Source organism: Rhipicephalus microplus, unplaced genomic scaffold (genome assembly GCF_043290135.1).
Source record: "Rhipicephalus microplus isolate Deutch F79 unplaced genomic scaffold, USDA_Rmic scaffold_34, whole genome shotgun sequence".
Taxonomy (NCBI): domain Eukaryota; kingdom Metazoa; phylum Arthropoda; class Arachnida; order Ixodida; family Ixodidae; genus Rhipicephalus; species Rhipicephalus microplus.
Window position 1 is genome coordinate 1,712,605 of NW_027464607.1, and position 27,275 is coordinate 1,739,879.

General features: G+C 47.3%; 1 protein-coding gene and 1 pseudogene across 1 annotated transcript in view; one reads left to right on the plus strand and one right to left on the minus strand.

The window, feature by feature from the left end:
* LOC142786840 (uncharacterized) overlaps nucleotides 1-16,369 on the minus strand; it is a 61,940-nt gene extending 45,571 nt beyond the window's left edge. The window contains exon 1 of the mRNA XM_075884527.1: nucleotides 14,064-16,369. Within this exon, the coding sequence (XP_075740642.1) occupies nucleotides 14,064-16,064 (2,001 nt within the window). The 5' untranslated portion in view covers nucleotides 16,065-16,369. The remainder of the gene's footprint in view (nucleotides 1-14,063) is intronic.
* Nucleotides 10,121-10,805, plus strand: LOC119165916 (uncharacterized; annotated as a pseudogene).
* Nucleotides 16,370-27,275: the final 10,906 nt, after the last annotated feature.

Consider the following 27,275-nt stretch of genomic DNA (forward strand, 5'->3'; position numbering starts at 1 on the left):
ATTGTGATCCGCTGGTCATGTTAGCTTGTTGCGATACTCTTAAGTTATTGTAAATGCCTTGTAAAACGTGTGAACCACTTGCTTTATTAACTTATTAGCATTGGGTAGGTTTAATTAAAGGCCCCTAGAGGGTATATGATAAGCTCTGCAAAAGGCACTCTTCCAGGTTTCGCTGTGATTTTTTGAACAATTTTTTCCGCTCGAATTGTGTCAGAGTAGCGCAGCTTCCACATGCACCAACTGCCAACGGCTGTTCTCAGTCGCCAACTACCTCGGGTGCGGAGCACCAGCTAATAAAACAATTGTAATAGGCACGGCAAAAAGTAATGATGCCGAGTGTCTTGCTTTTGTGTGCTTATTATGTGTTTATCAATTTCATCTTTGTGCGGGATTTACGATATGCTAAGCCCATGTATTTGTCAGCTTCAGCTACCACAACCTTTAAATCATGATCACGAGCGTTAGTCGTCACAATTGAGATACCACTGAAGTCGCCAACGTGAGTGCATGCACGTTAAACGGCGTTGAAGCTTTCTCGAGCAACTAGAGACGAGACGAGCGCTTGTCTGTTCATTCTTCGCTTGTCTCTTCGTATTTTGCGCTACTTGCTCCAGAATACATTCTTACAAACTCACCTAAATCGCATTTTAAGCGCTTAGCTGCAAAACGGCAATTCACAATGTACAAGCTCCGATATATCACTGCACAATAAACGCTAATTGGGAAAATACGTTTATTGCCAGGTAATATCGGTTTTATTAACAGAGCGAGCAGCCATATAATTGATAAATGAGGTTTAATGTCCCAAAATTACCATGTGGCTATGAGGGACGCCATAGTGGAGTGATCCGGAAATTTCAAGAGAAGAAAACCTGAGTGAAGAGCTATACATTTAGCACAAAAGTGTTTTACGCCGGGGTCTCATATGGCTCCGCTGACGTATTTACGTCATGAATATGCCATTGTAAAACGCGTGCTGCCAGGTTGCCAAGACAAAAACGAGAAGAAAAAGTTATGCATCAGAGGTGTCGAACAAGCCACCTCACGCTCTTAACTGCTATTGATCGAGAGTTGTGCTTGACCATGTTCTAGGGCTACACGTTTTTAGATTCAGTGGTGATTTTTTTAAGGGAGAAGCTCCTTGGGGTGTATGTCTTTCCCTCCTCCGTTTTTATGTAGCATGTGTAGCCACCTCTAGTTTACGAATTGCTCACTAGAAGGCGTCGTGTGTATATGTCGTTGGTGGGATGGGTTGGTGGGAAGAGGAAGTTAAGAGAGCCATAGCAAAACGTCAGGAAGCCTCTAGGAAACACAGATATGCTAAGCAGCGCGGTGAACCGACAGATCATGTTGAAAGAAAATTGGAAACCTTTCTAAGCTATAGAAGGGATGCATCCCTTCTGATCAATGAAAAGATGAGAAGAAAGGGAGCTCAGTGGCTGGCAGAAGTACATAAAAAAGATAGAAAGGCAGCTGCAAAATTCTGGAACCATCCAAACTCTCTAAGAAATGAGACGAGCCTAAAGCAGAGTTTTATAACTACAGCCCAAGGTGCCAGGCTAGAAGGGGACGAAGCTATTGAATATATAAGAACAAGGGTGACAGAAAAATTTCAACAAAGAAGTACTTTATGCACCACAATAGACAAGGACAAATCAAGGGGTGCAATGGCTCCATTTTCAAAACGAGAGTGGGAAAGGGCTGAGAAAAGGGTTCCTAGTAGTACATCAACAGGCCCAGATGGCATTCCAATTATGCTGATAAAGACATTAGGTCCGAAGTCTAAGCAGGCTTTGAGAGAGGCAGTGAGCAAAACAATAATCGATGCTGAAGTTCCCGATGTATGGAAACTTAGCAGGATGAGCATGATCTATAAAGGAAAGGGGTACAAAGCTGACATAAACAACTACCGTCCTATAACAGTGACATCAGTGGTCTACAGGCTGGCGATGCAGATTATAAAGGAAAGACTGCAGGCAGGGATAGAGGATGAGGGGGTGCTAGGGAACTGCAGAATGGGTTTCGGAAACACAGGAGGTTGGAAGACAATCTGTTCTCACTGACGCAGTGCATCGAAATAGCAGAAAAGAAACACAGGCCCCTGTGGCTAGCATTTTTGGATATCAAGGGAGCGTACGATAGCGTGGTTCAAGAGGAAGTGTGGGGAATACCGGACACACTAGGCGTGGAACATGTAGTCACTAATCTTTTAAAGGATATCTATAAAGGCAACAAGGTAGTTATAAAGTGGGAAAAACAGGTATCCAAACCTGCAGAGGTAAAACGGGGGCTTAGGCAGGGGTGTCCCCTGTCACCCTTATTATTCATGATGTACCTACAAGGATTAGAGGCCAAATTAGAGGGAAGTGGACTTGGCTTCAACCTGTCTTTAGTCAAACAAGAAAAACTTATTGATCAGGCACTACCAGCATTAATGTACGGAGATGATATAGTGCTAATGGCCAACAACAAGAAAGATTTGCAGAGATTGATGGACATCTGCGGTAATGAGGGAGATAGGTTAGATTTTAGATTCAGTAGGGAAAAATCAGCAGTCATGATTTTCAATGACAACGAAGGTAGTGAGCTTAGAATACAGGAGGTCACGCTAGAGATAACAGATAAATACAAATATCTGGGCGTATGGATAAGCAATGGGGCCGAGTATCTGAGGGAACGCGAAATATACGTGACGACTAAAGGTAACAGGAATGCAGCAGTCATGAAAAATAGGGCAATGTGGAATTACAATAGGTATGATGTTGTGAGAGGAATATGGAAAGGGGTCATGGTTCCTGGGCTGACGTTCGGCAATGCGGTCTTGTGCATGAGATCAGAAGTTCAAGCAAGATTAGAAATTAAGCAACGTGGAATAGGTAGGCTTGCTTTAGGAGCTCACGGGAATACACCAAATCAGGGAGTACAAGGTGATATGGGATGACATCATTTGAGGGCAGGGAAGCTAGCAGCAAGATAAAATTTGAGAAGCGATTGAGAGAAATGGGGGAGGAGCGTTGGGCCAGGAAGGTTTTCAGCTACTTGTACATGAAGAATGTCGATACAAAATGGAGGAAGCGAACCAGGAAATTGACTGATAAATACTTAGAAAACAGCAGGTAGCCAAACCAAAAAGAACTATCGGTTAAGAAGAAAGTGAAGGAAACGGAGACTGACGTGTGGAGATTGGGCATGATTAAGAAGTCCGCACTAGAGATCTATCGAACTTTTAAGCAAGAAATTGCCAAGGAAAGGATCTATGATAATACTCGAAGTAGTTCTCTACTGTTTGAGGCCAGGACGGGAGTATTGTGAACCAAGACATATCGGGCCAAATACGAAGGGGTAGACGCAGTATGCAGTGCGTGTGGAGAGGAAGAAGAAACTGCCGAACACTTGATAATGTTCTGTAAAGGGCTTCACCCTATAGTTCAGGATGATGGCGCAGAGTTTTTCAAAGCACTGGGGTTTAGGGACCGGGAAGGCAAAATAGACTTTAAGCGGGTAGACTTAACTAGAAGGAGGTTATCTGATTGGTGGCTAAAGTCAAGGCACGAGTGAAGTTTAAACTCTTCACTGGAAAGTACGAATCCTCCAACTCACTTTTTAAAAAAAAAATAAATCTAGTTTTTGGTTCATTAAGTATTACGGCTTGGTTGCGCTAGCCACCGCCCGATCTAAAGAGTACAGCCATATTCATCCATCCATCCGTTGGGCTTAGGCAGAGGTGTCCTCTGTCACCCTTGTTATTCATGATGTACCTACAAGGATTAGAGGCCAAATTAGAGGGAAGTGGTCTGGGCTTCAACTCTCCTTCGTCAAACAAGAAAACTCATTGAACAGGCACTACGAGCACTGATGTACGCAGATGCTATAGTGCTGATGGCCAACAACAAGGAAGATTTGCAGAGATTGATGGACATCTGCGGTAATGAGGCAGATAGGTTACATTTCACATTCAGTAAGGAAGAATTAGCAGTCATGATTTTTAATGATAATGAAGGTAGTGAGCATAGAATATAGAAGGTCACGCTAGAGATAACAGATAAATACAAATATCTGGGTGTATGGATAAGCAATGGGGCCGAGTACCTAAGGGAACACGAAATAGACGTGAGGACTACAGGGAATAGGAATGCAGCGGTTATGAAAAACAGGGCACTGTGGAATTACAATAGATATGAGGTTGTGAGAGGAATATGGAAAGGGGTCATAGTTCCTGGTCTGACGTTTGGCAATGCGGTCTTGTGCATGAGATCAGAAGTTCAAGCAAGATTAGAAATTGATCAACGTGAAATAGGTAGGCTTGCTTTAGGAGCTCACGGGAATACACCAAATCAGGGAGTACAAGGTGATATGGGCAAGATAAAATTTCAGAAGCGATTGAGAGAAATGGGGGAGGAGCGTCGGGCAAGCAAGGTTTTTAGCTGCTTGTACATGAAGAATGTCGGTACAAAATGGAGGAAGCGAACCAGAAAATTGACTGGTAAATACTTACAAAACAGCAGCGGGCCAAACCAAAAAGAATCATCGGTTAAGAAGACGGTGAAGGAAGCTGAGACCGATATGTGGAGAATTGGCATGATTAAGAAGTCCGCACTAGAGATCTATCGAACTTTTAAGCAAGAAATTGCCAAGGAAAGGATCTATGATAATACTCGGGGTAGTTCTCTACTGTTTGAGGCCAGGACGGGAGTATTGCAAACCAAGACATATTGGGCCAAACACGAAGGGGTAGACACGGTATTCTGTGCGTGTGGAGAGGAAAAGGAAACTGCCGAACACTTGATAATGTTCTGTAAAGGGCTTCACTCTATTGTTCAGGATGATGGCGCAGAGTTTTTCAAAGCACTTGGGTTGAGGGACAGGGAAGGCAAAATAGACTTTAAGCGCGTAGAATTCACTTGAAGGAGGTTATCTGATTGTTGGCTAAAGTCAAGGCACGATTGAAAATTAAACCCTTCACTTCAAAGTACGAGTCCTCGACCTCATTATTTAAAGGGAAAAAATAAATCTATTCTTTGGTTCACTAAGTATTACGGCTTGGTGGCGATAGTTACCGTCCGATCTAAGTGGTACAGCTATATCTATCCATCCATCGTTGGAAATATTGGCACTAGATGGCGTTAGTAGCTTTCGTATAGTTGACGATTGTAGAGGGTAGATGAAGCTGTTTTGACAGAAAACTTACGGCATATCTACAGAGTGAATGATGATGAGTGGAGCGAAGCGTCTATCCGTACGATCCGTGCTCTAGTGTGATGGGAGCGGGAGAAACAGACAGACAGACAGACAGACAGACAGACAGACAGACAGACAGACAGACAGACAGACAGGCAGGCAGGCAGGCAGGCAGGCAGGCAGGCAGGCAGGCAGGCAGGCAGACAGGCAGGCAGGCAGGCAGGCAGGCAGAAGCAGGCAGGCAGACAGACAGACAGACCAATGTCTCCTTTACTAGGTGGCCGCTCCGTCACTCGCTTTTCCATTGCAGCGGCAGTTTCCCTCATTTCTCCCCAAGTCCGTGAGTCAGCGCTCGTTGGCCTACCGACTTCCGACGGCCACGGAAATGTGGGGCGTCTGCCAGCATGGTGCTCCTAGCACCTCTAAGACAGTAACAGGTGTAATGACAATGACAATAACGTGACATCTCGTGCAGCCATTCGCGCTCACGATGCTCGTTGCCTTTCCACGGAGAAAACGAAGGAGAGGGTGTGGAACCGGGTTGATGGGCCACTTGTCAGGCATAAAGGAGACATTGGATAAACAGACATACGGATAGACGGACGAACGCTTCGCCCGATTCCTCGTCATTCACTCCGTGGATTTCTTTTCATTCTTTAGTGAACTGAAATTCAAAGCATTTCTTGACGACTAGTCGTGCAGTGCATCATATCGTAATTTTGTTTAGACAACATGGCAAAGGGATTTCTTTTATGCATGCGCTGCCTTTATAAAACAAATCACAGTTTTTAGAATGAACCTTGACTCCATCTGAGCCACCCATTTGCTGGGCGTACTGCCCTCGCTCTCACAAAGATCTTTACCCCAAGACTCTGTGCAAACGAAACTAGTTAAAACGGCAATAACATATGTGTACCTTAAACTGCATGGACGTGGTCCTGTGCTCCCAAAATACAGGAAAGTTTTCACGGCCAGGTAGAGAGGCTAAATTCAGCTGGTTGCCCTTACTCTTTCTGATAGCGATAGCGAAAGCCCTCCTTCAGAAACCGAAGCGCGAGCCGAAAGCAAAGCCGCCGGTTGATATAAGACCACAGGTCATGCCGTATATGAACAAATTTTCTTACAATAGAAGAAGGTAGCGAGTAGGTACAAAGTACCCATTGTTTTTTTTTTCTTTCAGCCCTACGGAAGCTGGCCGGCCTCTCTGCACGCATTCAGTGCCATAAAAGGTGACTTTTTGTGGTAAGAACAAGCAAGGCCGTTTGTGCCTTCCGCGGTATGCGTGGTTTACGAAATTCCACTTGGATGCACCAAAGCTTATATCGGCCAGATCGGACGCTGCGAGTGTGAGCTTTCGATTCGAAGTAAGATGACTGCCCGTTTCCTTATGCACTGTGAATCCTGCATGTGTGAACCGGTCCTTACAAACATTCGCATACTTGGAAGAAGCGAAAAAAAAGAACACTGTGGCACGTGAACTGTTACAGGCGTATTTTACCAATGTTAAGCGAGAAAGGTGTATCAGTGACATGTCTGTTATCCTGCGTAAATGTGAAGGGCAAGTTTTTGATGGTTTGCTTTCGTGAGAAGTTAATCGTGGGATTGTTCGTCCATATCCTGCCCAATTGCAACTGCGCACATGTCTGCATGCATATAAAAAGGTTTTTTTAAGTTAGTGCTTGTTGCGAGTTTATGCCGTATCTCGTCTCCATATTTTCGTCGTCTATGCTGTTTGCGTCCTTAATATTTCTGCAGGACAACGCAAACCGCAAGTACGCCGCCAACAAGTGACGCTTACTCCGACAAACTAAGAAAAATGATGAATAACATAATGGTCGACCCTTCCCCCCCCCTTTTTTTTTTTTTTAGAAATCAGTATAACACGAAGGTGGAACGTATTCTCGCAGGGGTAGTTGAGCATTCATCGTACATTGCTTCACCACAATGGCGAAGGAATGGATGCTGCAGTCACGCGAAGAATGGCAAGAAGCTCAAACTTGCAGTACAGACTTCAAGAAAGCATACACGAAAGGAGCATACACAGTACGAGCACGGACAAACTGCTCTCACAGCTAGACACTTAAAGCAAGCTGCTCGAACTGAAAGAAAGAGTACAAAACAAACGCGCTGTGTACAGATAGAGGAGCGCGAACCACAGCCACAATTCTTACTTCGTGCGAGAGCACGCTTCTTTCGTCAACCCTGCCCCTGGCAGCAAGCGAAGAGACAGTACTGAAAGTTGGGCAAGTTGGTACTCATTCATGACTTCTTTGCGCAAACACGTACACGGACACAAGGAAAAGAGGCAAACAACACGGGCGCAAACAACACGGGCGTTTGCGCCCGTGTTGTTCGCCTTTTTTCCTTGTGTCCGTGTACGTGTTTGCGCAAAGAAGTCATGAATAAGCGAAGAGACGTTCATGCTCTACTGTATCTTCAAACTACTGTAACTTGAGAGGAAACTTTCGGTGGAAGCGCTAGAGGTACAGAGCGCCAGAATTGCGATGAAAGCGCGTGCGCAAGCGAACCACTACACTACATAACATGTAGACGCAGTTTGACCACGTCACGTCGAGGCACCCGAGCACATCAACGCGCTGAGTAGGGCGGCAAAACGACCTTTATAGCGCGCTCACACAATGCGTGGTCGTCATGCCATCTAGTGACGAACACAGGCTTAAGTGCCGAGCTCCGAGGACGACCATCGGTACACGGTGTATATAAATTACTTGCAGTTAGCCAGGTAAAAAATGCCCCACCTCCCTGAAGGGAATTGTGAGGAAATGTACACGCATGCGAAGTATACATACCGGCCTTTCGCACGTGAAAACCGAGCCTTAGAAGAATATACGTTTTTAATGATGTTTTCTTTTTTTACACTGGGCTGTCAATAGCACCATTCGCCGCACGGGGCGTTTTTCTGTCGCGGGAAACGCGGTATGCGTTTTCATCTCTAGTAGGTAGCATGCACTGTTAAAAATACAATGAAGCGAACAAACAAACTGCGTTCTCGACTCGGCATTGGCGTTTCACAGCGGTGTCTCGAGTACAGATTTCCGGATGTTTTTGAGAGGTGCACTACCAGCGAACGGTCGAGAGGGAGGAGCGAACGGGCGGCAAAGTGGGACGCAGGTAGGAGAGAGAGTGAATGGCGAGAGAACGAGCGGCAAAGCAATGCACCTACCTTCTCCAAGGCTCTATCACACCACATGCTCCGGTTGCTAGGGGCGAGAATAAGTGCGCACACCCGCAGCTGTTGCCGTGAGAGAGGGCGTGAAAGCAGAGAGAACACCTGCCAATGCGTGGATACTTCCGCCGACGCCGCGGACAACGCCGGATGCCGGATATTGGCCGACTAAGAAATGCGATTGTATTTAAAAAAGCAAGAAAGGCGTGCTTACGACGTCGAGGATTTGTTGTAAAGCAGTCTTAGCAGTTTACGGTGCACGCTCTCCAAAGATACGTGTCAATCGCTAAGAACGAACACGAGGCTCGACATCAAGCATTCAAGCATTGAAGGCTCGCAAAGACGAAGCGGCATGAAGGTGTGGGCATGCGAATCCGGAGTTCAGAGCTCTTTAGCGGCGGCGGAACCAGAACGAAGGCAAGCCGAAGCAGAGGCGCTGGGAACGCGGCAAGTGGCGGCGAAACGACAACAAAGACAAGAGGACCCGGAGTTGATAGCTCGAGAGGCTGGGTCGAAACGCGAGAAGTATGTGCAACCTCGACGTGAATGGCGCTGACACCTGCTTCAAGCGCGAATTCCATGAACCAGTTGCGGAGTTTGTGGTATTTTGTGGTTTCATAAGGTTACCAAGTTCACAAGCATTCTGATTCACACAACATAGACTGGCAATGTGCGGTAATTTTCGATTACCCAATGATCCCCAGCTCAATCATGATTCACTCCTTGGATATGAAGGGATTTTTCTAGTTATCCACTTCTAGTGCCCACCCGAAGCATATAGGAAGACTGTGACCATCATTATAATTTGGTACACGTGCGGGCTAACCAAGCCTGACGTCGTAGCGTGCTTGTTGACAATGTGTACCCAAAGGATCGCTTTTTGCTTAGTCCGCTGCGGTGGGGCAGCGGTTACAGGGCTCGGCTGCTGAACAGAAGGTTGTGGGTTTGATCCCTGCTTCAGCAGTTGCACTTCGATGGAGCCAATACTGTGCGATGTCAGTTCATTAAACAAATTACCACATACTCAAAATTTGTGGATTTATCTACAACGGCATCCCTCAGAAAATATCCTGTAAATATAAGAAGGTAAATGCAGATAATATTATCGCATTTTTATTGAATTTCCGATTTGCCACTTTCACAAGTTTGAAAAGTCAGCGAAAATAATCTTTTAGGCGTCTCTTGTCAATAATGTACAGGCGGCAGCTATATTTCCACGAGGGTGACTTAACAGTGAAATTGTGTGATATTTCTTTCAATGTTTAAATTGAAGTTGTTGAAGAGGGCACGGCGGGACCGCATTGGCAACATCGCTATACCCTTCTGTATTTTTCACCCAGGTTACGCTGTGCGCCCTTGCTCAGCACGTGTCATTCACACCGAAGAATGCAACAGTAGCCTGGATCTACCAACAGTGAACTCCGACTGGCCAATCCCGTGGACGCAGCACATGACGTCACCGGAATCCAACTTCTTGGAAACAACGCCCCCTGCTCAAGCATATAAAAGGAACCGCATCAACGACTTCTTCAGAGGGCACGGCGGGACCGCAATGGTAACATCGCTATACCCTTCTGTATTTTTCGCCCAGGTTGGTGGCAAACACTCTTATACCAGCTTTCGTAGCGATTGCAGAGGAATCGTGGTTCTGCCGTGCCCCGCGACTTGTGCATGTCTTTTTGTGGACGCATGGACGGTCATTTTGATTCTTCTTGCGGGGGATGTTGAGCAGAATCCCAGGCCTGATACAGACGATCTCATAAAAACGATGAACACTGTGCTTGCTTCCCAGGAAGAATTGAAAACAAAAATCGAAAATTTAGCTACTGCTCACGATAAGCTAGAATCTACGGTTAATGCCCGAATGGACTATGTTATGGTAGCAATAAAAGAACAGAAAGTAGAGATCAAGGCACTGCAGACTGAAGTTACAGCGTTGAAAGATAATCTTCAACTACATCAAAGGCATCTGGATGATTTAGAAGATAGAAGCAGACGCCGCAATCTTGTTATTTTTGGTTTTCCTGAACCGGATCGTGAAAATGCTACAGAACTAAGAAAGAAGATAATCGAGGAACTGATAGTGGATAAACTCGGAGTGGTTGTTAACTCTGTGGAAAGAGTACATAGGGCTGGGAAAAAAATGCCACGATAAAGTGCGACCGGCAATAATGAATTTTTTTACTACAACGAGAAGCCTAAAGTGTTAAAAAACTGTCACAAACTGAAAGGAACAAAAATCTCGGTAAGCCATGACTTCTGCAAGGCCACTATAGCAAAGCGCAGCAAACTCTAGTCTCATTCCAATGATTTTAGGGCGCAAGGTCGCAAAGTATCGCTCGATTACGATAAGCTGAAAGTGGACGATGATATATACGATTGGGATGAGCAGAAGGATTGCCTGAAATGGATCCGCCCGCAACGTAACCGCGACGAATGACTCGATCACAAACAATTGCGAGTTGTTCTCCTTAATTCTAGGAGCATTGTCAATAAAGTTCACGAGCTTGAAGAAATCATATTTACCTATGATCCCCAAATCATAGCAATTACAGAGACCTGGCTAACTCCGGACATTCTAGATTCTTAAATAGTTCCTCCAACTCATAAAATGGTTAGACGTCATCGAGGCTGCAGAGGAGGAGACGTTGCTTTGGTGGTCAAACAGGAAATCACTTGCATAACTATGGACGAAATAATCAACAATGAAAGTGTATGGTGTCAAATTGATTTTCGTGGGCTCTCGGCTCTCGTAGGTGTAGTCTACCGGCCCCCTTCTTCACCGGAGTCTTTTTTGGAAAACATTCAGTCTTACATGCAGCAGAAGTGCAAGCCTAATCAAAAAGTCATATTAGCGGGGGACTTCAACCTACCATCAATTGATTGGAACACTCTTCACCCAGGTTCAACAGACGTAGCGAACTGTAACTTGTTGCTTGAATTGATGCTGAACTTTGATTGATTGATTTGTGGGGTTTAACGTCCCAAAACCACAATTTGATTATGAGAGACGCCGTAGTGGAGGGCTCCGGAAATTTTGACCACCTGGGGTTCTTTAACGTGCACCCAAATCTGAGTACACGGGCCTGCAACATTTCCGCCTCCATCGGAAATGCAGCCGCCGCAGCCGGGAATCGAACCCGCGACCTGCGGGTCAGCAGCCGAGTACCTTAGCCACTAGACCACCGCGGCGGGGCAAGATGCCGAACTTTAATCTCGTTCAACTTGATAAAGATGCTACCAGAGTTGCTCGAAGCACTGAAAGTGTACTAGATCTTCTATTGGTTGGAAACTTTCCAGATGACACTAAGGCCAGTGTTTATGATGGAATCTCTGATCACAAGCTGGTTTTACTTACCGCGAATTTCTGCCCTGACAAAAAAAAATTCTGCGAGCAAGAGTGTCTTTAATTTTTCTGCTGCGGATGACGAAGCTATTATAGATAAACTTGGTTTGTGCTTCGGTGACTTTGAGGCAGGAGGAGACGCATTAAGTCTGTGAAATATGTTTAAAAACGTTACTGCATCGTGTCTTGATATATTCGTACTAAAATTTCAGAAAAAGAAACGGTGTAACCCCTGGATAACACGCGATATAATACAATTGAAGAGAACAATATCAAGAAAACGTAAAGCAGCGCGTAAAGATAACCAGGCCATATCTTCCCTCTCAGTAACACTGAAGCACAAAATACGGACCGCTCGAGATTATTTTTTTTTTTGGAACGACACTTGTTAACTTCATGGAAAACGCTCCGCAAAATTTTTGGGGATACTTGTCCGGAAACAAAAATCTGTTGAATAGCTTCGCGTTGATGGCTGCGCAGTTACTGATCCTTACGCAATTGCTAATGAGCTAAACAGAACATTCCACAGTGTGTTCAGTCAACAGAGTTTAACCAATAATCCCACGGAACCATCTCCTCTCTCGCCCAACGTAATGCCGGATATAGACTTAAATGTAAATGGTATTCGCCTTCTTCTTCTAAAACTTGATACCAAGAAGTCTTCTGGCCCTGACGGTATCCCTAATGCCTTTTTGAAGCGTTATGCGGATATTATTTCACATTACTTATATATTTTGTTCAATAAATCTTCGGATGACGGATGCCTACCTACTGATTGGTTGTGTGGAAAAATTGTCCCGGTCCACAAGGATGGAAGCAAACTGCTCGCTTCGAACTTCAGGCCAATATCATTAATCAGTAGTTGCTGTAAACTACTTGAGCACATCTTCTCCAGCCAGATAACTTCGTTCTTGGAATCAAAAAAACATATTAGGCAGCTTCCAGCACGGGTTTAGAAAAAAGTTATCAACGACGACCCAGCTCGTATCAGTCATACACGACTTAGCTGATGCTATCAATGACAGAAAACAAATAGATGCAATATTTTTGGACCTATCAAAAGCCTTTGATAGGGTACCACACTCTTTGCTGATACGAAAAATGCAGCGTGTAGGGATTGCTCCCCGCCTAGTGGACTGGATTTCTGCGTATCTGAAAAACAGAACGCAGTTTGTAGAAATTAGCGGCTGCCAATCACAAAACCTTGATGTATTGTCAGGAGTGCCCCAGGGGTCGGTCTTGGGACCACTCTTGTTCTTGAACTATGTGAATGATATTTGCGATGATATTGACGCGGGAGTGACTGTGAAAATGTTTGCAGACGACTGTGTTACTTATACAACTGTCAGTAGCCCCTTGCATCAATCATTGCTTAACGACAACTTGTGCAAAATTGCTGACTGGTGTGAGAGGTGGCAGATGGTTGTTAACTACTCAAAAACTTGCGCTCTTACAGTAACACACAAGAAAACTCCTCTTAAATATAAATACCACGTCCGTAACCAAAGTATTGAATTTGTTAACACCGTAAAATATTTGGGATTGACCATTAATACGAAACTTAGCTGGGACGCTCACATCGACAACGTTTGCGCCAAGGCCTACAAGAAGCTATGCTTCTTAAGAAGGAAGCTGAGGTCATGTGATTGGAAAGTTAAACTTGCAGCCTATAAAACCCTAGTTTGACCAGTGCTAGAATACGCATCCCTTGCGTGGGACCCATATTTAAAGAAAGACATAGATAAAGTGGAAAAGATTCAGCGGCTAAGCGCACGGTTCATTTTTTCAGACTTTAGGCGCCTCTCCTCCGTTTCTGAAATGTTAAATAAATGTGAACTGGAACCACTGGAATGTAGGCGAAGAATTGCAAGGTTAGTCTTCTTTTATAAACTATACAACAATGAATCTGGTTTAAATAAAGAATTGTACATTCTGCCACCTCCTCAGCGCTCAGCAAGGTTAAATCATTCAAAAACTGTAAGACCATATGCTCCTAAAAATAACACATTCAAGTACTCCTTTTTTGTAAGAACCATTGAAGACTGGAATTCACTGCCTTCCGACTGCGTGCAGGCTCCGACTTCTTCTAGTTTTGACCTCTGTGTTAGGAACCTTATGTAACCCTCTCCTGCTAGGATGGTGAAAAACTGTCTGCAGTATTCCTTAAATAAAAAATAAAAAAAGATAAGAACATAACCTAACGCGAGCGAAGGAACAATTCAGGATAATCAATTGTTTTTCTCAATGAGTTCATGGCAAGCTAGATTGCTTGGCAGCAGCTGCAGTGGGCGCACCAGATCTTGACCACGGTCTACTTTCTATGTGCTTAACCTAAGTCATACTTTTTCTCACCTCGGCTCGCTGCGGGAAGCCTCTTGTGGCCGTCTCGATGATGTTTATCTTTGTGACGGTGCTCGAAGACGATGCATCGAGGCGATGTTCCAACTGCGTCGGCGACCGCGGCGCACTCCTTGGGACCCGGACGTGGGCTGGCGACTGCGGTCTTGACTCAAAGGTGCGTGCAGAGCGGTGCCGTTCCTCCTTGCTTACTTGCGTAATGGTCAGCGGAGACTCTTGCCCACCTTCCTGGTGGCCGCAGACGACGGGTGACTTAAACAAGCGCACCTTCGGTGAGGCTGCAGACTCCTTAGGCAGCCGAACTGTTTGCGTGACAGGGGCCGCTTCCTCGAGAACGCCATCTTCCGGGGGAGGAGTGTCTTTTCCGAGCACGAGAATCTTATGTTGCATTTTAGTCGCTTCCTTTATTATGTGCACCTCTGGGGGTGGTGCAGATTCCTTCTCGAGAACGCGGATGTTTTGCGGTTGTGGGGTCGTTTCATTGATAACCTGAACTTTAAGGGGAGGTGTCGCTTCCTTCTCGTGCACATGAATGGTTTGCTGTGGCGCGGTTGTTTCCTTGATAAGCTGAATTTTGAGTGGTGGTGCAACCTCCTGCTGATGCACGTGCACTGTTTGGGGTGGAGGCGTAGGTTCCTTGATGACGTGCACTTCTGGAGGTGGCAGGGGCTCCTTTTGGTGCACATGGAAAATCTGAGGTGGCCCCGCGGGCTCCTTGATAACGTGCAGCTTAGGCGTATGCGCGGTTTCTTTTTGGTGCACGTGGAAAGTCTGAGGGGCGCCCGCCGGCTCTGTGATGACGTGCAGCTGAGCGGGTGGGACTGGTTCCTTCTGGCACACGTGGAACGTTAGGGCTGGAGGAGGTGGCTCTTTGACGAGGTGCAATTGTGGCGGTGGTGCGGGCTCTTTTTGCACGACGTGTACAGGGGGCGGCACCGACGCGGCCTGCTTGACAATGTGCAGTTGCGGGGGTGGGGCTGGCTCCTTCTGAATTACATGGAACGTCTGTGGCGGTGGCGCTGGTTGCTTAATGATATGGATCTCCGGAGGTGGCGCAGGCTCCCTTTGTACAATGTGCACGGGCACCGGCGGAGGACACGGTTGCTTGATGATATGTATCTCTGGCGGCCCCAGTGGTTCCTTCTGGTGAATATGGAAGGTATGCGGTGGCCCGGAAGGCTCGCGAATAAGGTGCAGCTGCGGTGGGCTGGGTGGCTCTTTCTGGTGAATGTGGAAGGTCTGAGGCGGTCCCGGTGGCTCCTTTACAAGGTGCAGTTGCGGCGGCCCCGGAGGTTCTTTCTGGTGAACATGAAAAGTTTGTGGACCATCCGCTGGTTCACGGATAAGGTGTAGCTGAGCTGGCTTGGCAGGTTCTTTCTGGTGAAGGTGAAATGTCTCTGGGGGATCTGGCGGCTCCTTGATGATTCGCAGTTTAAGCGGAGGTGGAGGCTCTTTCTGGTGCACATGAAATGTCTGTTGCAGGGGTGCGGCTTCCTTGAATCCCTTCTGTGTGACCGGTGGGGGTGAATCTTGGCGCACGAGGACGGCTTTTGTAGTTGACTGCTCCCCAGTGATTCTTATGTGCGGTTCGCTGTCAGACTCGTTGCTCCTGACTAAATAAACACGTTTTTCGTCCTCGTTGATGTCCATTTCGCGGATCGCGCTGGCTTGGCGCGCTGGCTCTGAGTGCCGCCGGTACATACGGATGGTCTCTGGCCCGGGGGATAACGACCGCTCTGTGCTCCTGTCGCCATGGAAAGAATCAGGTGAGGCACACTTCGAAGCCCCCTCCTGCACAATGCGCACTGCTTGTCCAGGGGACTCTAACGGTGAACCTTCGATGACGCGGATGAGTTGTGGAGACGGCGGTATCGCAGGGATGACGCGTAATATCCGTGACTGTCTCCTGGCCTCTCTGACCGAAACAACCTCGTCGGGTGGTGATCCCTGGCGTTGAACGACGCGCAATGTACGCGACGATCGCCGATTCTGCATCGCGCCGGTTCCTTGCCGCTCGAGTACTGCGAATCAAGCGGTGGTGTCGTGGAAGAAAATTAAGGCGTGAGTTATGATGTTTTAGCCTCTTCTGCGTCTTGTTTCACGTCGAAGCGACTGAGACGACCTCTCCACCATGTCACTGAAGCCTACCTGTTTCGACGAGCTCACTCGCACTGCTGATGACGAGCTCACTCACACTGCTTTGCGTCGAATGCGAAGGCAGGACGGATGGTGAGGGGAGTTTTCCGCCCCAGGCCAACTGCAAACGTCACTGGTATGAACCTGCCCCTGCTTCGTGTTGCGCTGAGCACAACAGCGACGTCAGTGATCACCAGTGGATGAGCGGAGGAAGACGAAGTTCTTTTCGTCATTGAATAAAAAAATCTTACTGAATTAAGTCATCGATTCTTGGCCAATCCCTCTAAGTGGGTACGAGCCATGGCTGTGGAATTATCATAATCATCATCATCAACACTATCATGCAAACTATCGCAGGTGAATATAAAAAATAACCCAATAGCTGATGCGGCCGACGTCAAAGAGTGGCATTTAACCCTCATATCCTGAAACGTACCTCAGCGTTCATGTTCGAGTAAAAATGACGGCACGAGCTTTGCTGCCGATCATGGCTCCTACGAAGTGACCAATTCTGGCCACGGGTTGCCCTATCGCCGGTATTTTCAGTCCATTTTGTGAACAGACGCTGTATAATTTATTTATTTATTTAGTATACCTCAAAGGCCCCAGTCGGGGTATTACATGAGGGATGGGCATAATTAGCAACATATTAAGGATTCAATCATGGTCTTGAATACATGTGGGTCGGAGTGGTGCATGGCGAAGGCAGGCAAGTTGTTCCAGTCCCGGGCGGTTGCAACAAAAAAGGAGCGAATGTGGGCAGTAGTTTGTGCTGGCGGTGGCGATGTCTTATTTACGTTTAAAGACATTATCCAGTCGTTACACCAGGATTCAATAAGGTTAAGGTCGTTTTGAAGTATAGCAATATTGGTAGGGTTTTTTATTGGACGGTACACGACGCAACCATCTGCAAACAGACGAATATTTGATGAAATGTTAGCTGGGAGGTCATTTATATAAATTAAGAAAAGTAGGGGTCCGAGTACTGTGCCCTGTGGGACGCCAGAGATTACGGGTTAGATGAATGGTTGTTAGCGTACACAAATTGTTGCCGATTAGTCAGAAAACTACAAATCCAGTTGAACGTCGATGTATTAATGTTTAAGCAAGAAAGCTTGAGGAGTAGCCATTGGTGCGGAACTTTGTCAAATGCTTTTTCAAAGTCTAAAATGAGGGCATCGGTGGGTATATTTAGGTCAACGCTAGAACTGATGTCATTGTAGAATGAAGCAAGTTGTGTGTCGCAGGATAATCCTGAGCGAAACCCATGTTGACTATGATGAAAGAAGTTGTGGCGGTTTAAGAACTTGACGGTGTTAGAGTAGATCACATGTTCCATTAGTTTAGAGCAAATGCGTGAGTGAGCGAGATGGGACGATAGCTGCTAGGCTGGGATGGAGGGCCCTTTTTAGGGACTGGAACAATCTTACCCACTTTCCAGTCTTCCGGCACCACTCCTGAAGACAGTGATTGCTGAAAAATATGGCATAATATCACATTGACAATAGGCTGTGTGTTTTTTAACATTTTAGCATTGGTGCCATCGGCGCCACAAGAAGATGTAAGCTTTAATGAGTCGATTAATTTAGCAATGCTCTGTTGAGAAAACGTGATGTCCGGCATCATGTCGTAATCACGAAGATGAAATGAAGGTAAGTTGCCGTTAGGTTCGATAGTGAACACGGAAGAGAAAAAATGATTAAGTTGTTCGGTGGCTTCATCGTCGGAGACCAGAAGGTTATGATTATCAAACAGTGCCAGTGGTTGGGAATTTTGAGGGTTGATAACGCTCTAAAATTTCTTCGGGTTATTGGTCAACATGGCCGGCAAAGTCTGTGAGTTGTGGGGTCTCGGCGAGGCGAACGAGCGCCTCGCCACGCTCTTGGAGTGAACGGACACAGTAGACATGGTCGGTACAACGCACACAACATACATAAATGTATTAACTAATTCAGATGGTGATATCGTCCGCCTAATGTTACATCAATTTTCATTAACACGCTACCATACAAACAACATAACGCAGTGCCACACTAAACACACAATAACATGATAAACACACACTAACACACCCAGCACACTAACACATACCCAAGGCGGCGGCGCCAACGCCTGACTTTCCACGTGGGACCCCGGCGCGAAGCCCGCGGTGCCGAACACCGGGGATCCACGCTACAGACAACCTTTCGCGGCAGCCGCCACGCGCAGAAGAGACTCGCTCAACGCTCGCCCACCACCAAGGCCTGCCTTCCGCCAGGGGCCACCGCCGGCGCTACCACTCTACCAACAGTGGTACTCAAAGCGAACACAACGCCACCTATCGCCTGGCGGTGGTCACCACCGAAACAAAGCCTTGGGGCGAGACACGTGCGCCACGCGGCGCAGACAACTTTACAAGGGGGGGGGGGTGTCAGCACCCCACATTCCCCCAACCTTAAATCCAACCATATCCCGAAATCAAAAATTAGCTACACAAGCTTTAACAAAAAAATGATATCGCACGACCATAATGTCCTTGCACCACGACATCGCCGCTGGTCGACACTGCTGCACTGTCCGGCTAGACTTCACCTCAGTACCGGCCCCGCAACAGCAACATTGCCGTCGGCGCGACGATCCGTCGCTAGCGCCGACACGTCTTCCAGTTGCGACCAGCACTTGCGAGGGCGCCGGACTGCAGGCAGTTGCGCAGGTCCCAGGCATCTCCATCGCCCGACCTCACGACCACATTCCTGGCCAGCGACGCTGAGGATGGGCAGGACAGCCGGCCGTGGATGACATCCCTCCCGCCGAATGCATCAATAACAACAAAAAAAAACTTAAAAGAAAACAATCAAGCAGGTCCTCGGGAAGGGAGCTTCGAGCTTTTCGTCCACGTGGTACGTTGGTCAGTACTGCTAGCTAATACATCGGTGGCGGCCGAGACGCCCATCAAAATAAAACAAAAATCACTTTTCCTAACTCGTGCTCACAAGAAAAAAAAGTGAGGGAAGCAGAGCGCAACACCTCAACGCCACGGTCCACCTAGTTGTGCCACGTGTGACAGGCGGCTGCGCAGAGCCTTAGGCCTAATGAGTCGCTCGGCAACAACCGGCATCCACCCAGCACCCAGCCTAGGCGCAGAAGAGGCAGCCGCGAAAAGACGTCCACTCTGTGAGGTGGCCCTATCGCTCGCCGCACACAGCAGCCTATCGAGCAATCGGCGTCCACCGCCCCGGGCGGTGTCACGACGCCTCGGCGTCGAGCCGCAATACCAGACAGCAACGACGCCCGGCTCCCTGAGCCCAAAGATATAGAAGAAGCTATTTACAGAAAATCGGACCACCCACGAGCCTTCCGTACTCACTCGCTTCGGGCCTGGCCTACAAACCACGTGCTCTAGGCCTTGCTCACCCCAGGATGCGGACCGCATGGCTCTCGTCCTGATTCAACAACGTTTTTGAAAACTAACAACAACAAAAAAAAACACTTGCGAGCAAAAAAATAATAAAACTCAACCTGCCGACAACTTCAAACACGTTACAAACCGATCTCCTCGCTCTCAACAAAGCACACCGCCAACGCTAGCAATGAGAAGTCCCCCCTAGGCCTACTCCACTCCGGCTCTAACAAAGTTTGCACCGAACCGCAAAAATTGTCGTCCTATACTCCAAGAGCCCCACGTTGGGCGCCAGTGTGGGGTCTCGGCGAGGCGAACGAGCGTATCGCCACGCCACGCTCTTGGAGCGAACGGACACAGCAGACGCGGTCGGTCGGTGGTCGGTACAAACGCACACAACATACATAAATTTATTAACTAATTCAGACGGCGATATCGTCCGCCGAATGTTACATCAATTTTCATTAACACGCTACCATACAAACAACATAACGCAGTGACACACTAAACACACAATAACATGATAAACACACACTAACACATACCCAAGGCGGCGGCGCCAACGCCTGACTTTCCACGTGGGACCCCGGCGCGAAGCCCGCGGTGCCGAACACCGGGGACCCACGCTATACAGACAACCGTTCGTGGCAGCCGCCACGCGCAGAAGAGACTTGCTCAACGCTCGCCCACCACCAAGGCCTGCCTTCCGCCAGGGGCCACCGCCGGCGCTACCACTCTACCAACAGTGGTACTCAAAGTGAACACAACGCCACCTATCGCCCGGCGGTGTTCACTACCGAAACAAAGCCTTGGGGCGAGACACGTGCGCCACGCGGCGCAGACAACTTTACAGGGGGGGTGTCAGCACCCCACAGAGTAAAAAGAACGTTTTTCTTTCATAGCATGCGTGCTGAATGCTTTTTCCGCAGCGTAGTAGTTGTTCCATGCGGAAATGTTATTAGATCGTTTTGCTGATCTAAAAAGTCTTTTCTTTTTATTATTGAGTCGTTTTAGTGTAGCTGTGAACCATGGGGACGTCTTTTTTTTTTGGTGACGGTAATGGTGGGCAAGTAGTTTATGAACAGGTCATGGATTTTATTTTTGAAGAGCAACCAATTAGTCTCGACAGAGCGCTGCGAAAAATCGGCTAGCAGGTAAGTAGCGAATTCTGCAAATTCATTGTTTAGGGCGGAATAGTTTCCTTTGTTATACAATGTTATCGTTTTTGTTATTTTAGACGAGCGTGTTAGTTGGCAGAGGTAGGTACCATGAATCACTGAATGGTCACTTAAGTCAGGCAAGAACGTCATCTTGGAAACCTTGTCAGGCTCGGAAGTGAGGATAAGATCTAGAGTGTTGGAGGAGGTAGACTTTTGACGTGTGGGTTCAGTGACGAGTTGCGTTAGTCCAAATGTTAGGCATGAGTTGACGAAATCGCTTTCAGGACCGTGTTTGGCGGCTGTGCTTGCCAGATTATTCCACGAAATTGCTGGAAAATTAAAATCACCGAAGAGAAGTATCGGATAATTACGCAAAGTTTTAGTTACAGAGTGAATAGCCACGTGGAAATTCGGTACAAAAAGGGGGTCAAGACCGCGAGGGCGATAACAAACTCCAATTATCGTGGGGGGATAAGAAGCATTGCAGAAAATGAACGTGATTTCTAAGCATGAGGACACACGAATTTCTGTACATTGAAGGCTTTTATGACTGCCTATCACCACTCCACCTCCACGTTTGTTAGTGCGGTCACGTCGAAAAATGTTGAGGTGTTGATTGCAATGCCCAGCGTGGAGGGAAATATTGTAGCAGCTCTGAGTCTGCTATTGAAGGGTTAAGCCAAGTTTCGGTTATTACGAACAAATCTGACTCTGAAGAGCTAATTAGATTTTGTAAGCCATCTACTTTCGGAATAATGCTTCTAATGTTATTATGAAGAAAGAAGAATGATTTCCTGGTTGGAATAGTACTGCTGGGGCCTATGTGTTTAACGGGCGCTGAACGACTTTGTTAGTCTTATGATCGTACATTAAAGGTTTGTTGCCAATGATAAGCTTATCATGACGGAGTTTGTAAGGTTGCTGCTTTGCCCTTCCAAACTCACCGAGAAGTTTTCTGGCTTTAAGTGTGTTAGGTGGACAGTCCTCCGATATGCGATAGTTCGAACCTTTTAGCTTGCGCCCACTCGACAGTACGTTCTCCCTAACCTTAAAGTGTGCAAATTTAATAATGACTGGTCGGTTTTTGTTAGCATTATATTTACCTAAACGATGAGCCCTTTCTATATCTATTGCGTCAAGACTGATTTCTAATTCTTTGCTACAAAATTGGAGCACACAGGCTTCCGATTCGGCCCAAGTTTCACGCTCGCGATCTTTTAAACCAAAAAGAACGAGGTTCGATTGACGTGCTCGGTCTTCAATGTCATCCAGTTTCGTCATGATTGCAGTGACATCTTGTGCATTTTGGTCTGAAAGCTTACTGATATTGTCCAATTGTGTTTTTATGCCCAATACTGATTCATAGTCTTTTTTTCTATTTTAGTTAGTCTATTGTTCATCTCCCTGATCGAATCATCGTTTTGAGACAGTTTCTGCTGGATTGCCTTAAGTTCTTGTAGCATGGAAGCTTGACCAGATTGGATGTTTTTATGTGCTGTCATTACGTCACTCGACTGTAGCGATTCGCAAGAGTCGAGTACGTTAGAGCGAGTGGTAGGACCAGGGTTTAATTCAATGTCGCCTGACAAAGCTAGCAATTGCTTAATGACATGCGCGCAATCAAGCACGACATTGAAACAACACTGTGGGCCTGGCAACACCAGGAGGGCCGCGTAACGAGTACGACGTGCATACAGAGAGTATTGATTATTTACCTGCAGGACAAAAAGGCGTTGCAGGTAAAAGGCCGTGGCCTTAGCTGTGGTGTTGCCAAGCCCATTGAAGGCTGCGTTGGGCGAGTTCAAGCTTATGTAGTCCGGGGGCAAGGAGGATGTTATCCGAAGATTAGCAATCCCTGTAATCACTTGGTCCGGTAGCTGTGGTCGATGCATTGGTACGCACTTTCCGCGCGGGGGCGCAGAAGGCGATTGTGGCAGTCGTAGTTGCACAGGCCGAAGGGGTGGGTCCGGGTAGCGGTCAACGTTCAGCCATGCCGGGGACCATGACGCCTCCGGGAAGTCACCAAAGGCACCGAAGCGCGCGCCGTCGGACCGCGGGTCACAGAGCGACACGAAAGCCTGCACGACAAAAAGGCGTTGCAGGTAAGAGGCCGTGGCCATAGCTGTGGTGTTGCCAAGCCCATTGATGGCTGCGTTGGGTGAGTTCGAGCTTATGTAGTCCGGGGGCAAGGAGGATGTTATCCGAAGATTAGGAATCCCTGTAATCACTTGGTCCGGTAGCGGCGGTCGATGCATTGGTACGCACTTTCCGCACGGGGGCGCAGAAGGCGATTGTGGCAGTCGTAGTTGCACAGGCCGAAGGGGTGGGTCCGGGTAGCGGTCAACGTTCAGCCATGCCGGGGACCATGACGCCTCCGGGAAGTCAGCAAAGGCACCGAAGCGCGCGCCGTCGGACCGCGGGTCGCACAGCGACACGAAAGCCTGCAGGACAAAAAGGCGTTGCAGGTAAGAGGCCGTGGCCATAGCTGTGGTGTTGCCAAGCCCATTGATGGCTGCGTTGGGCGAGTTCGAGCTTATGTAGTCCGGGGGCAAGGAGGATGTTATCCGAAGATTAGCAATCCCTGTAATCACTTGGTCCGGTAGCGGTGGTCGATGCATTGGTACGCACTTTCCGCGCGGGGGCGCAGAAGGCGATTGTGGCAGTCGTAGTTGCACAGGCCGAAGGGGTGGGTCCAGGTAGCGGTCAACGTTCAGCCATGCCGGGGACCATGACGCCTCCGGGAAGTCACCAAAGGCACCGAAGCGCGCGCCGTCGGACCGCGGGTCGTAGAGCGACACGAAAGCCTGCAGGACGAAAAGGCGTTGCAGGTAAGAGGCCGTGGCCATAGCTGTGGTGTTGCCAAGCCCATTGATGGCTGCGTTGGGTGAGTTCGAGCTTATGTAGTCCGGGGGCAAGGAGGATGTTATCCGAAGATTAGCAATCCCTGTAATCACTTGGTCCGGTAGCGGTGGTCGATGCATTGGTACGCACTTTCCGCGCGGGGGCGCAGAAGGTGATTGTGGCAGTCGTAGTTGCACAGGCCGAAGGGGTGGGTCCGGGTAGCGGTCAACGTTCAGCCATGCCGGGGACCATGACGCCTCCGGGAAGTCACCAAAGGCACCGAAGCGCGCGCCGTCGGACCGCGGGTCGCAGAGCGACACGAAAGCCTGCAGGACAAAAAGGCGTTGCAGGTAAGAGGCCGTGGCCATAGCTGTGGTGTTGCCAAGCCCGGGAGTAAGTCTACTTAATCGCAATGAAGGCAAAGCGTGCCTTAGTGGAGCAAACATTTGAACGTTCGTAATATATTGCCGGTCAGATTACCTGAGATTATTACATAATCCGAATGGACGCCACATTTTTCGCTTCATGGGGCATACCTTTACGATAGCTCTTTGCACTGTCTTCAACACAAGGTCACGGAGTAAAATCTATGACGCCTTTCCGTGGAATCAAAATTGAAAACGCTATCGTTCCTATGTTCAGGTGTATATATTGAACTGAACATTCTCAGACTTTTAATGTTCTGAGCTGATCCCCCTTATCTTTTTTGTGTTCCGCTTTTTTCGTCTAGAAATGAACTATTTCACTTCAAAATCCAACATGAAGTAGTGCTGGTTCGTGCACCACCCTGTGTTGTCTCTCGTTTTCGTCGGCCGGGTCATATAAGGCAACGCAGTACAACATAAAGAAGTATTATCTAGCAGCTGTAATAATTCACACGAGTTTTATATCGTGTCATGATGTAGTTCTAAATAAGAACAGTTGCGTCGTAAACCCTAACAGAGCATTGAGGTGCCTAGGAATGCATCGACTGTATTTTCAATGCCACTACCCTGGAAACGAGAAGCTTTCGGGGTCAATATTTAGGGGCTGCGTCTCAGTGGCACCTCTTCGCAGTGTGACGTCTCGTAGAGACAGTGATTCGCGACGCACTAGCGACATATCTGCCGTCTGCGCATGGCGAAAGCAAACGAAGAATAATGCACTGTCTCCAGTGGCATTTCCGCGATTTGCACTGCATGCGGGAATCATAGTTTGCAAGCACAGTAGAACTATATTGTCTTGTTTGGATAAGGTGAATTGCAGTGAGGCTAGCTAGTAGATCACCACCATCATCATCATCGCATCATCATCAGCAGCAGCAGCAGCAGCAGCCTGACTATGTCCACTGCAGGAAAAATGTCTTTCTATGTTCCGCCAGCCAACTCGGTCCTGTGCTTGCTGCTGCCACTTTATACCCGCAAACTTCTTAAACTCATCGGCCCCCTAACTTTCTGTCTTGCCCCAGCCCACTTGCCTTCTCTGAGAATTTAGTCGATTCACCAAATGAACAGTGGTTATCCTGCCTACGCGCCACATGCCCAGCCCATCTCCATTTCCACTTCTTGATTTTAACTATGATATCCTTATCCCCGTTTCTTCCCTGATCCACTCTGCTCTCTTGTCTTTTAAGGTTTCACCTACCATTTTTCTTTTCATTTCTCGCTTTGTCGTCTTCAATTTAAGCTGAACCCTCTTTGTAAGTCTCCAGGTTTCTGCTCTGTAGCTAAGTACCAGCAAGATACAGCTGTTATATACCTTCCTCTTGAGGAATAGTGGCAATCGACCTGTCATAATTTGAGAGTGCCTGCCAAAAGTGCTCCACCCCATTCTTTTTCTTCTAGTTACTTCAATCTCGTGGTTCGGCTACACGGTTATTACCTGCCCCAAGTAGACATAGTCTTTTAAACTTGAAGTGCACTATTGCCTATCTCGAAGTGCTGCTCTCTTCTGAGGTTGTTGTACATTACTTTCATTTTCTGCAGATTAATTTTAAGATCCACCTTTCTGCTCTCGTTCTCTGACTACGTAATAATGAGTTGCGATTTCCCCCCTAAGTTACTCAGCAATACAATGACATTAGCCAAGCGCAGGTTACTAAGGTACACTCCATCAACTCTTATCCTTAACTTTTCCCACTCAAGGCCTCTGAAAACTTCCTGTAAGCACGCGGTAAATAGCATTGGCGAAATTGTATCTCGCTGCCTTACACCATTGTTGATTGGTGTTTTGTTGCTTTCTTTATGGAGCACAATGTTGGCAGTCACTCCCCTGTAGATTTCTTTCAGCACGCTCATATATGCTTCGTCGACTCCCTAATATCGCAGTGTCTGCATGACTGCCGATATGCTCAATGACAAATACTTTAAAATGAAAGTCATGTATTTCATGTATGTCCGACTGCAGTGTGCGGAGAACGCTGCGCACCGAGAGAAGGAGGAGAAGTGTCCTGTTTTAGATGTCTCGCGGCTTTAAGTGCTTCGAACTGTCGCGTGATACAGGCTCAAAACAAGGCCTTGACTTCAACAACCATTCGCACAATGTTTTCTCAGTTTTTCTGGGCGTTTTGTGTATTTTTCTTGGCATTACTTTGAAAACCACATCAATGCTAAGCTGGGTCCTTTAGAGCGGCGTATTTTATAGCTTCAGTATTGCTGATGCACCTAAATTTCGCTAATGAATATTCATGACGGATGTATATAAATACTACCGTGGACGTTGATTGGTATATGTTAGCGTACGACGAATGACGACAACACGATTGCTTAACCCTTTCAGCCCAGGCGCCCTAGAAAAAGGACAAGAAAAAATTTAGCTACCAAATGTGACATAATGAAGTCAGAAACTGAAACAGGTGTCCGGGCTATCCTCAATATATCTTCGCAAGCATATGCAGTAACGTTTTACAGCGAAAGCTGTTAGGAGATCACGCCTTGGGTCACGCGCAATCGTCCGCCGCCGCCACCGATGGTGTCCTAGCACCAATGACACAGTGCGGCTTGAACCCGGCTCGACTGTGTGCCAGCCCAATATTCCACCACTGTGTTAATACAACTTATAAAGCGTTTTAAAGCAGGGAAAGAACAGCCAGTCGTCACACAATGCGAATAGCGCAACTAGTGGGCTGTCGAATGCTCCAATCCATTAAAAAGCTTGTTCCTGTTGCCCTATTAACTGTGGGGCATACCCACTGCAATCGAAATAATATGACTAAGGAAGCATTTTAAAACAAACAGTGAAAAAAACAACTAGTCGTCGCACAATGCGAATAGCGTAACGAGTGGGCCATCGAATGCTCCAACCCAATACAAAGGCTTGTTCTTGTTCTCCTATTAACTGTGGCGCATACCCACTTCAGCCACAATTCTTTATCGTCGTCAGCCTCTGCATGGACAATTGGCACGAAATTCCTTGCAAGTGTTTAGCGGATACGAAGCTTCTCAGCAGAATGACGAAAAAGGGTGCAGCTAATGCTGGCCTATTACTCAAAAAATATATTATTAATGCCCTAGTAGTTACCCAATGAGTGCTTTGAAAAGGCTCTGAAAGGCCGCTCTTCTAGTTTTCGTTGTGACTGTGCTGCACCTTTCGTGCAGGCCTGGCGTTTTTCCATCGTCGTCTGCTTTATAACTCTACCAAGTAGAAACAAAATGTCGGATTGCGATAACGATGACACTCGCCTAAAAAAATAATTGACACCTTAGTAGTGTC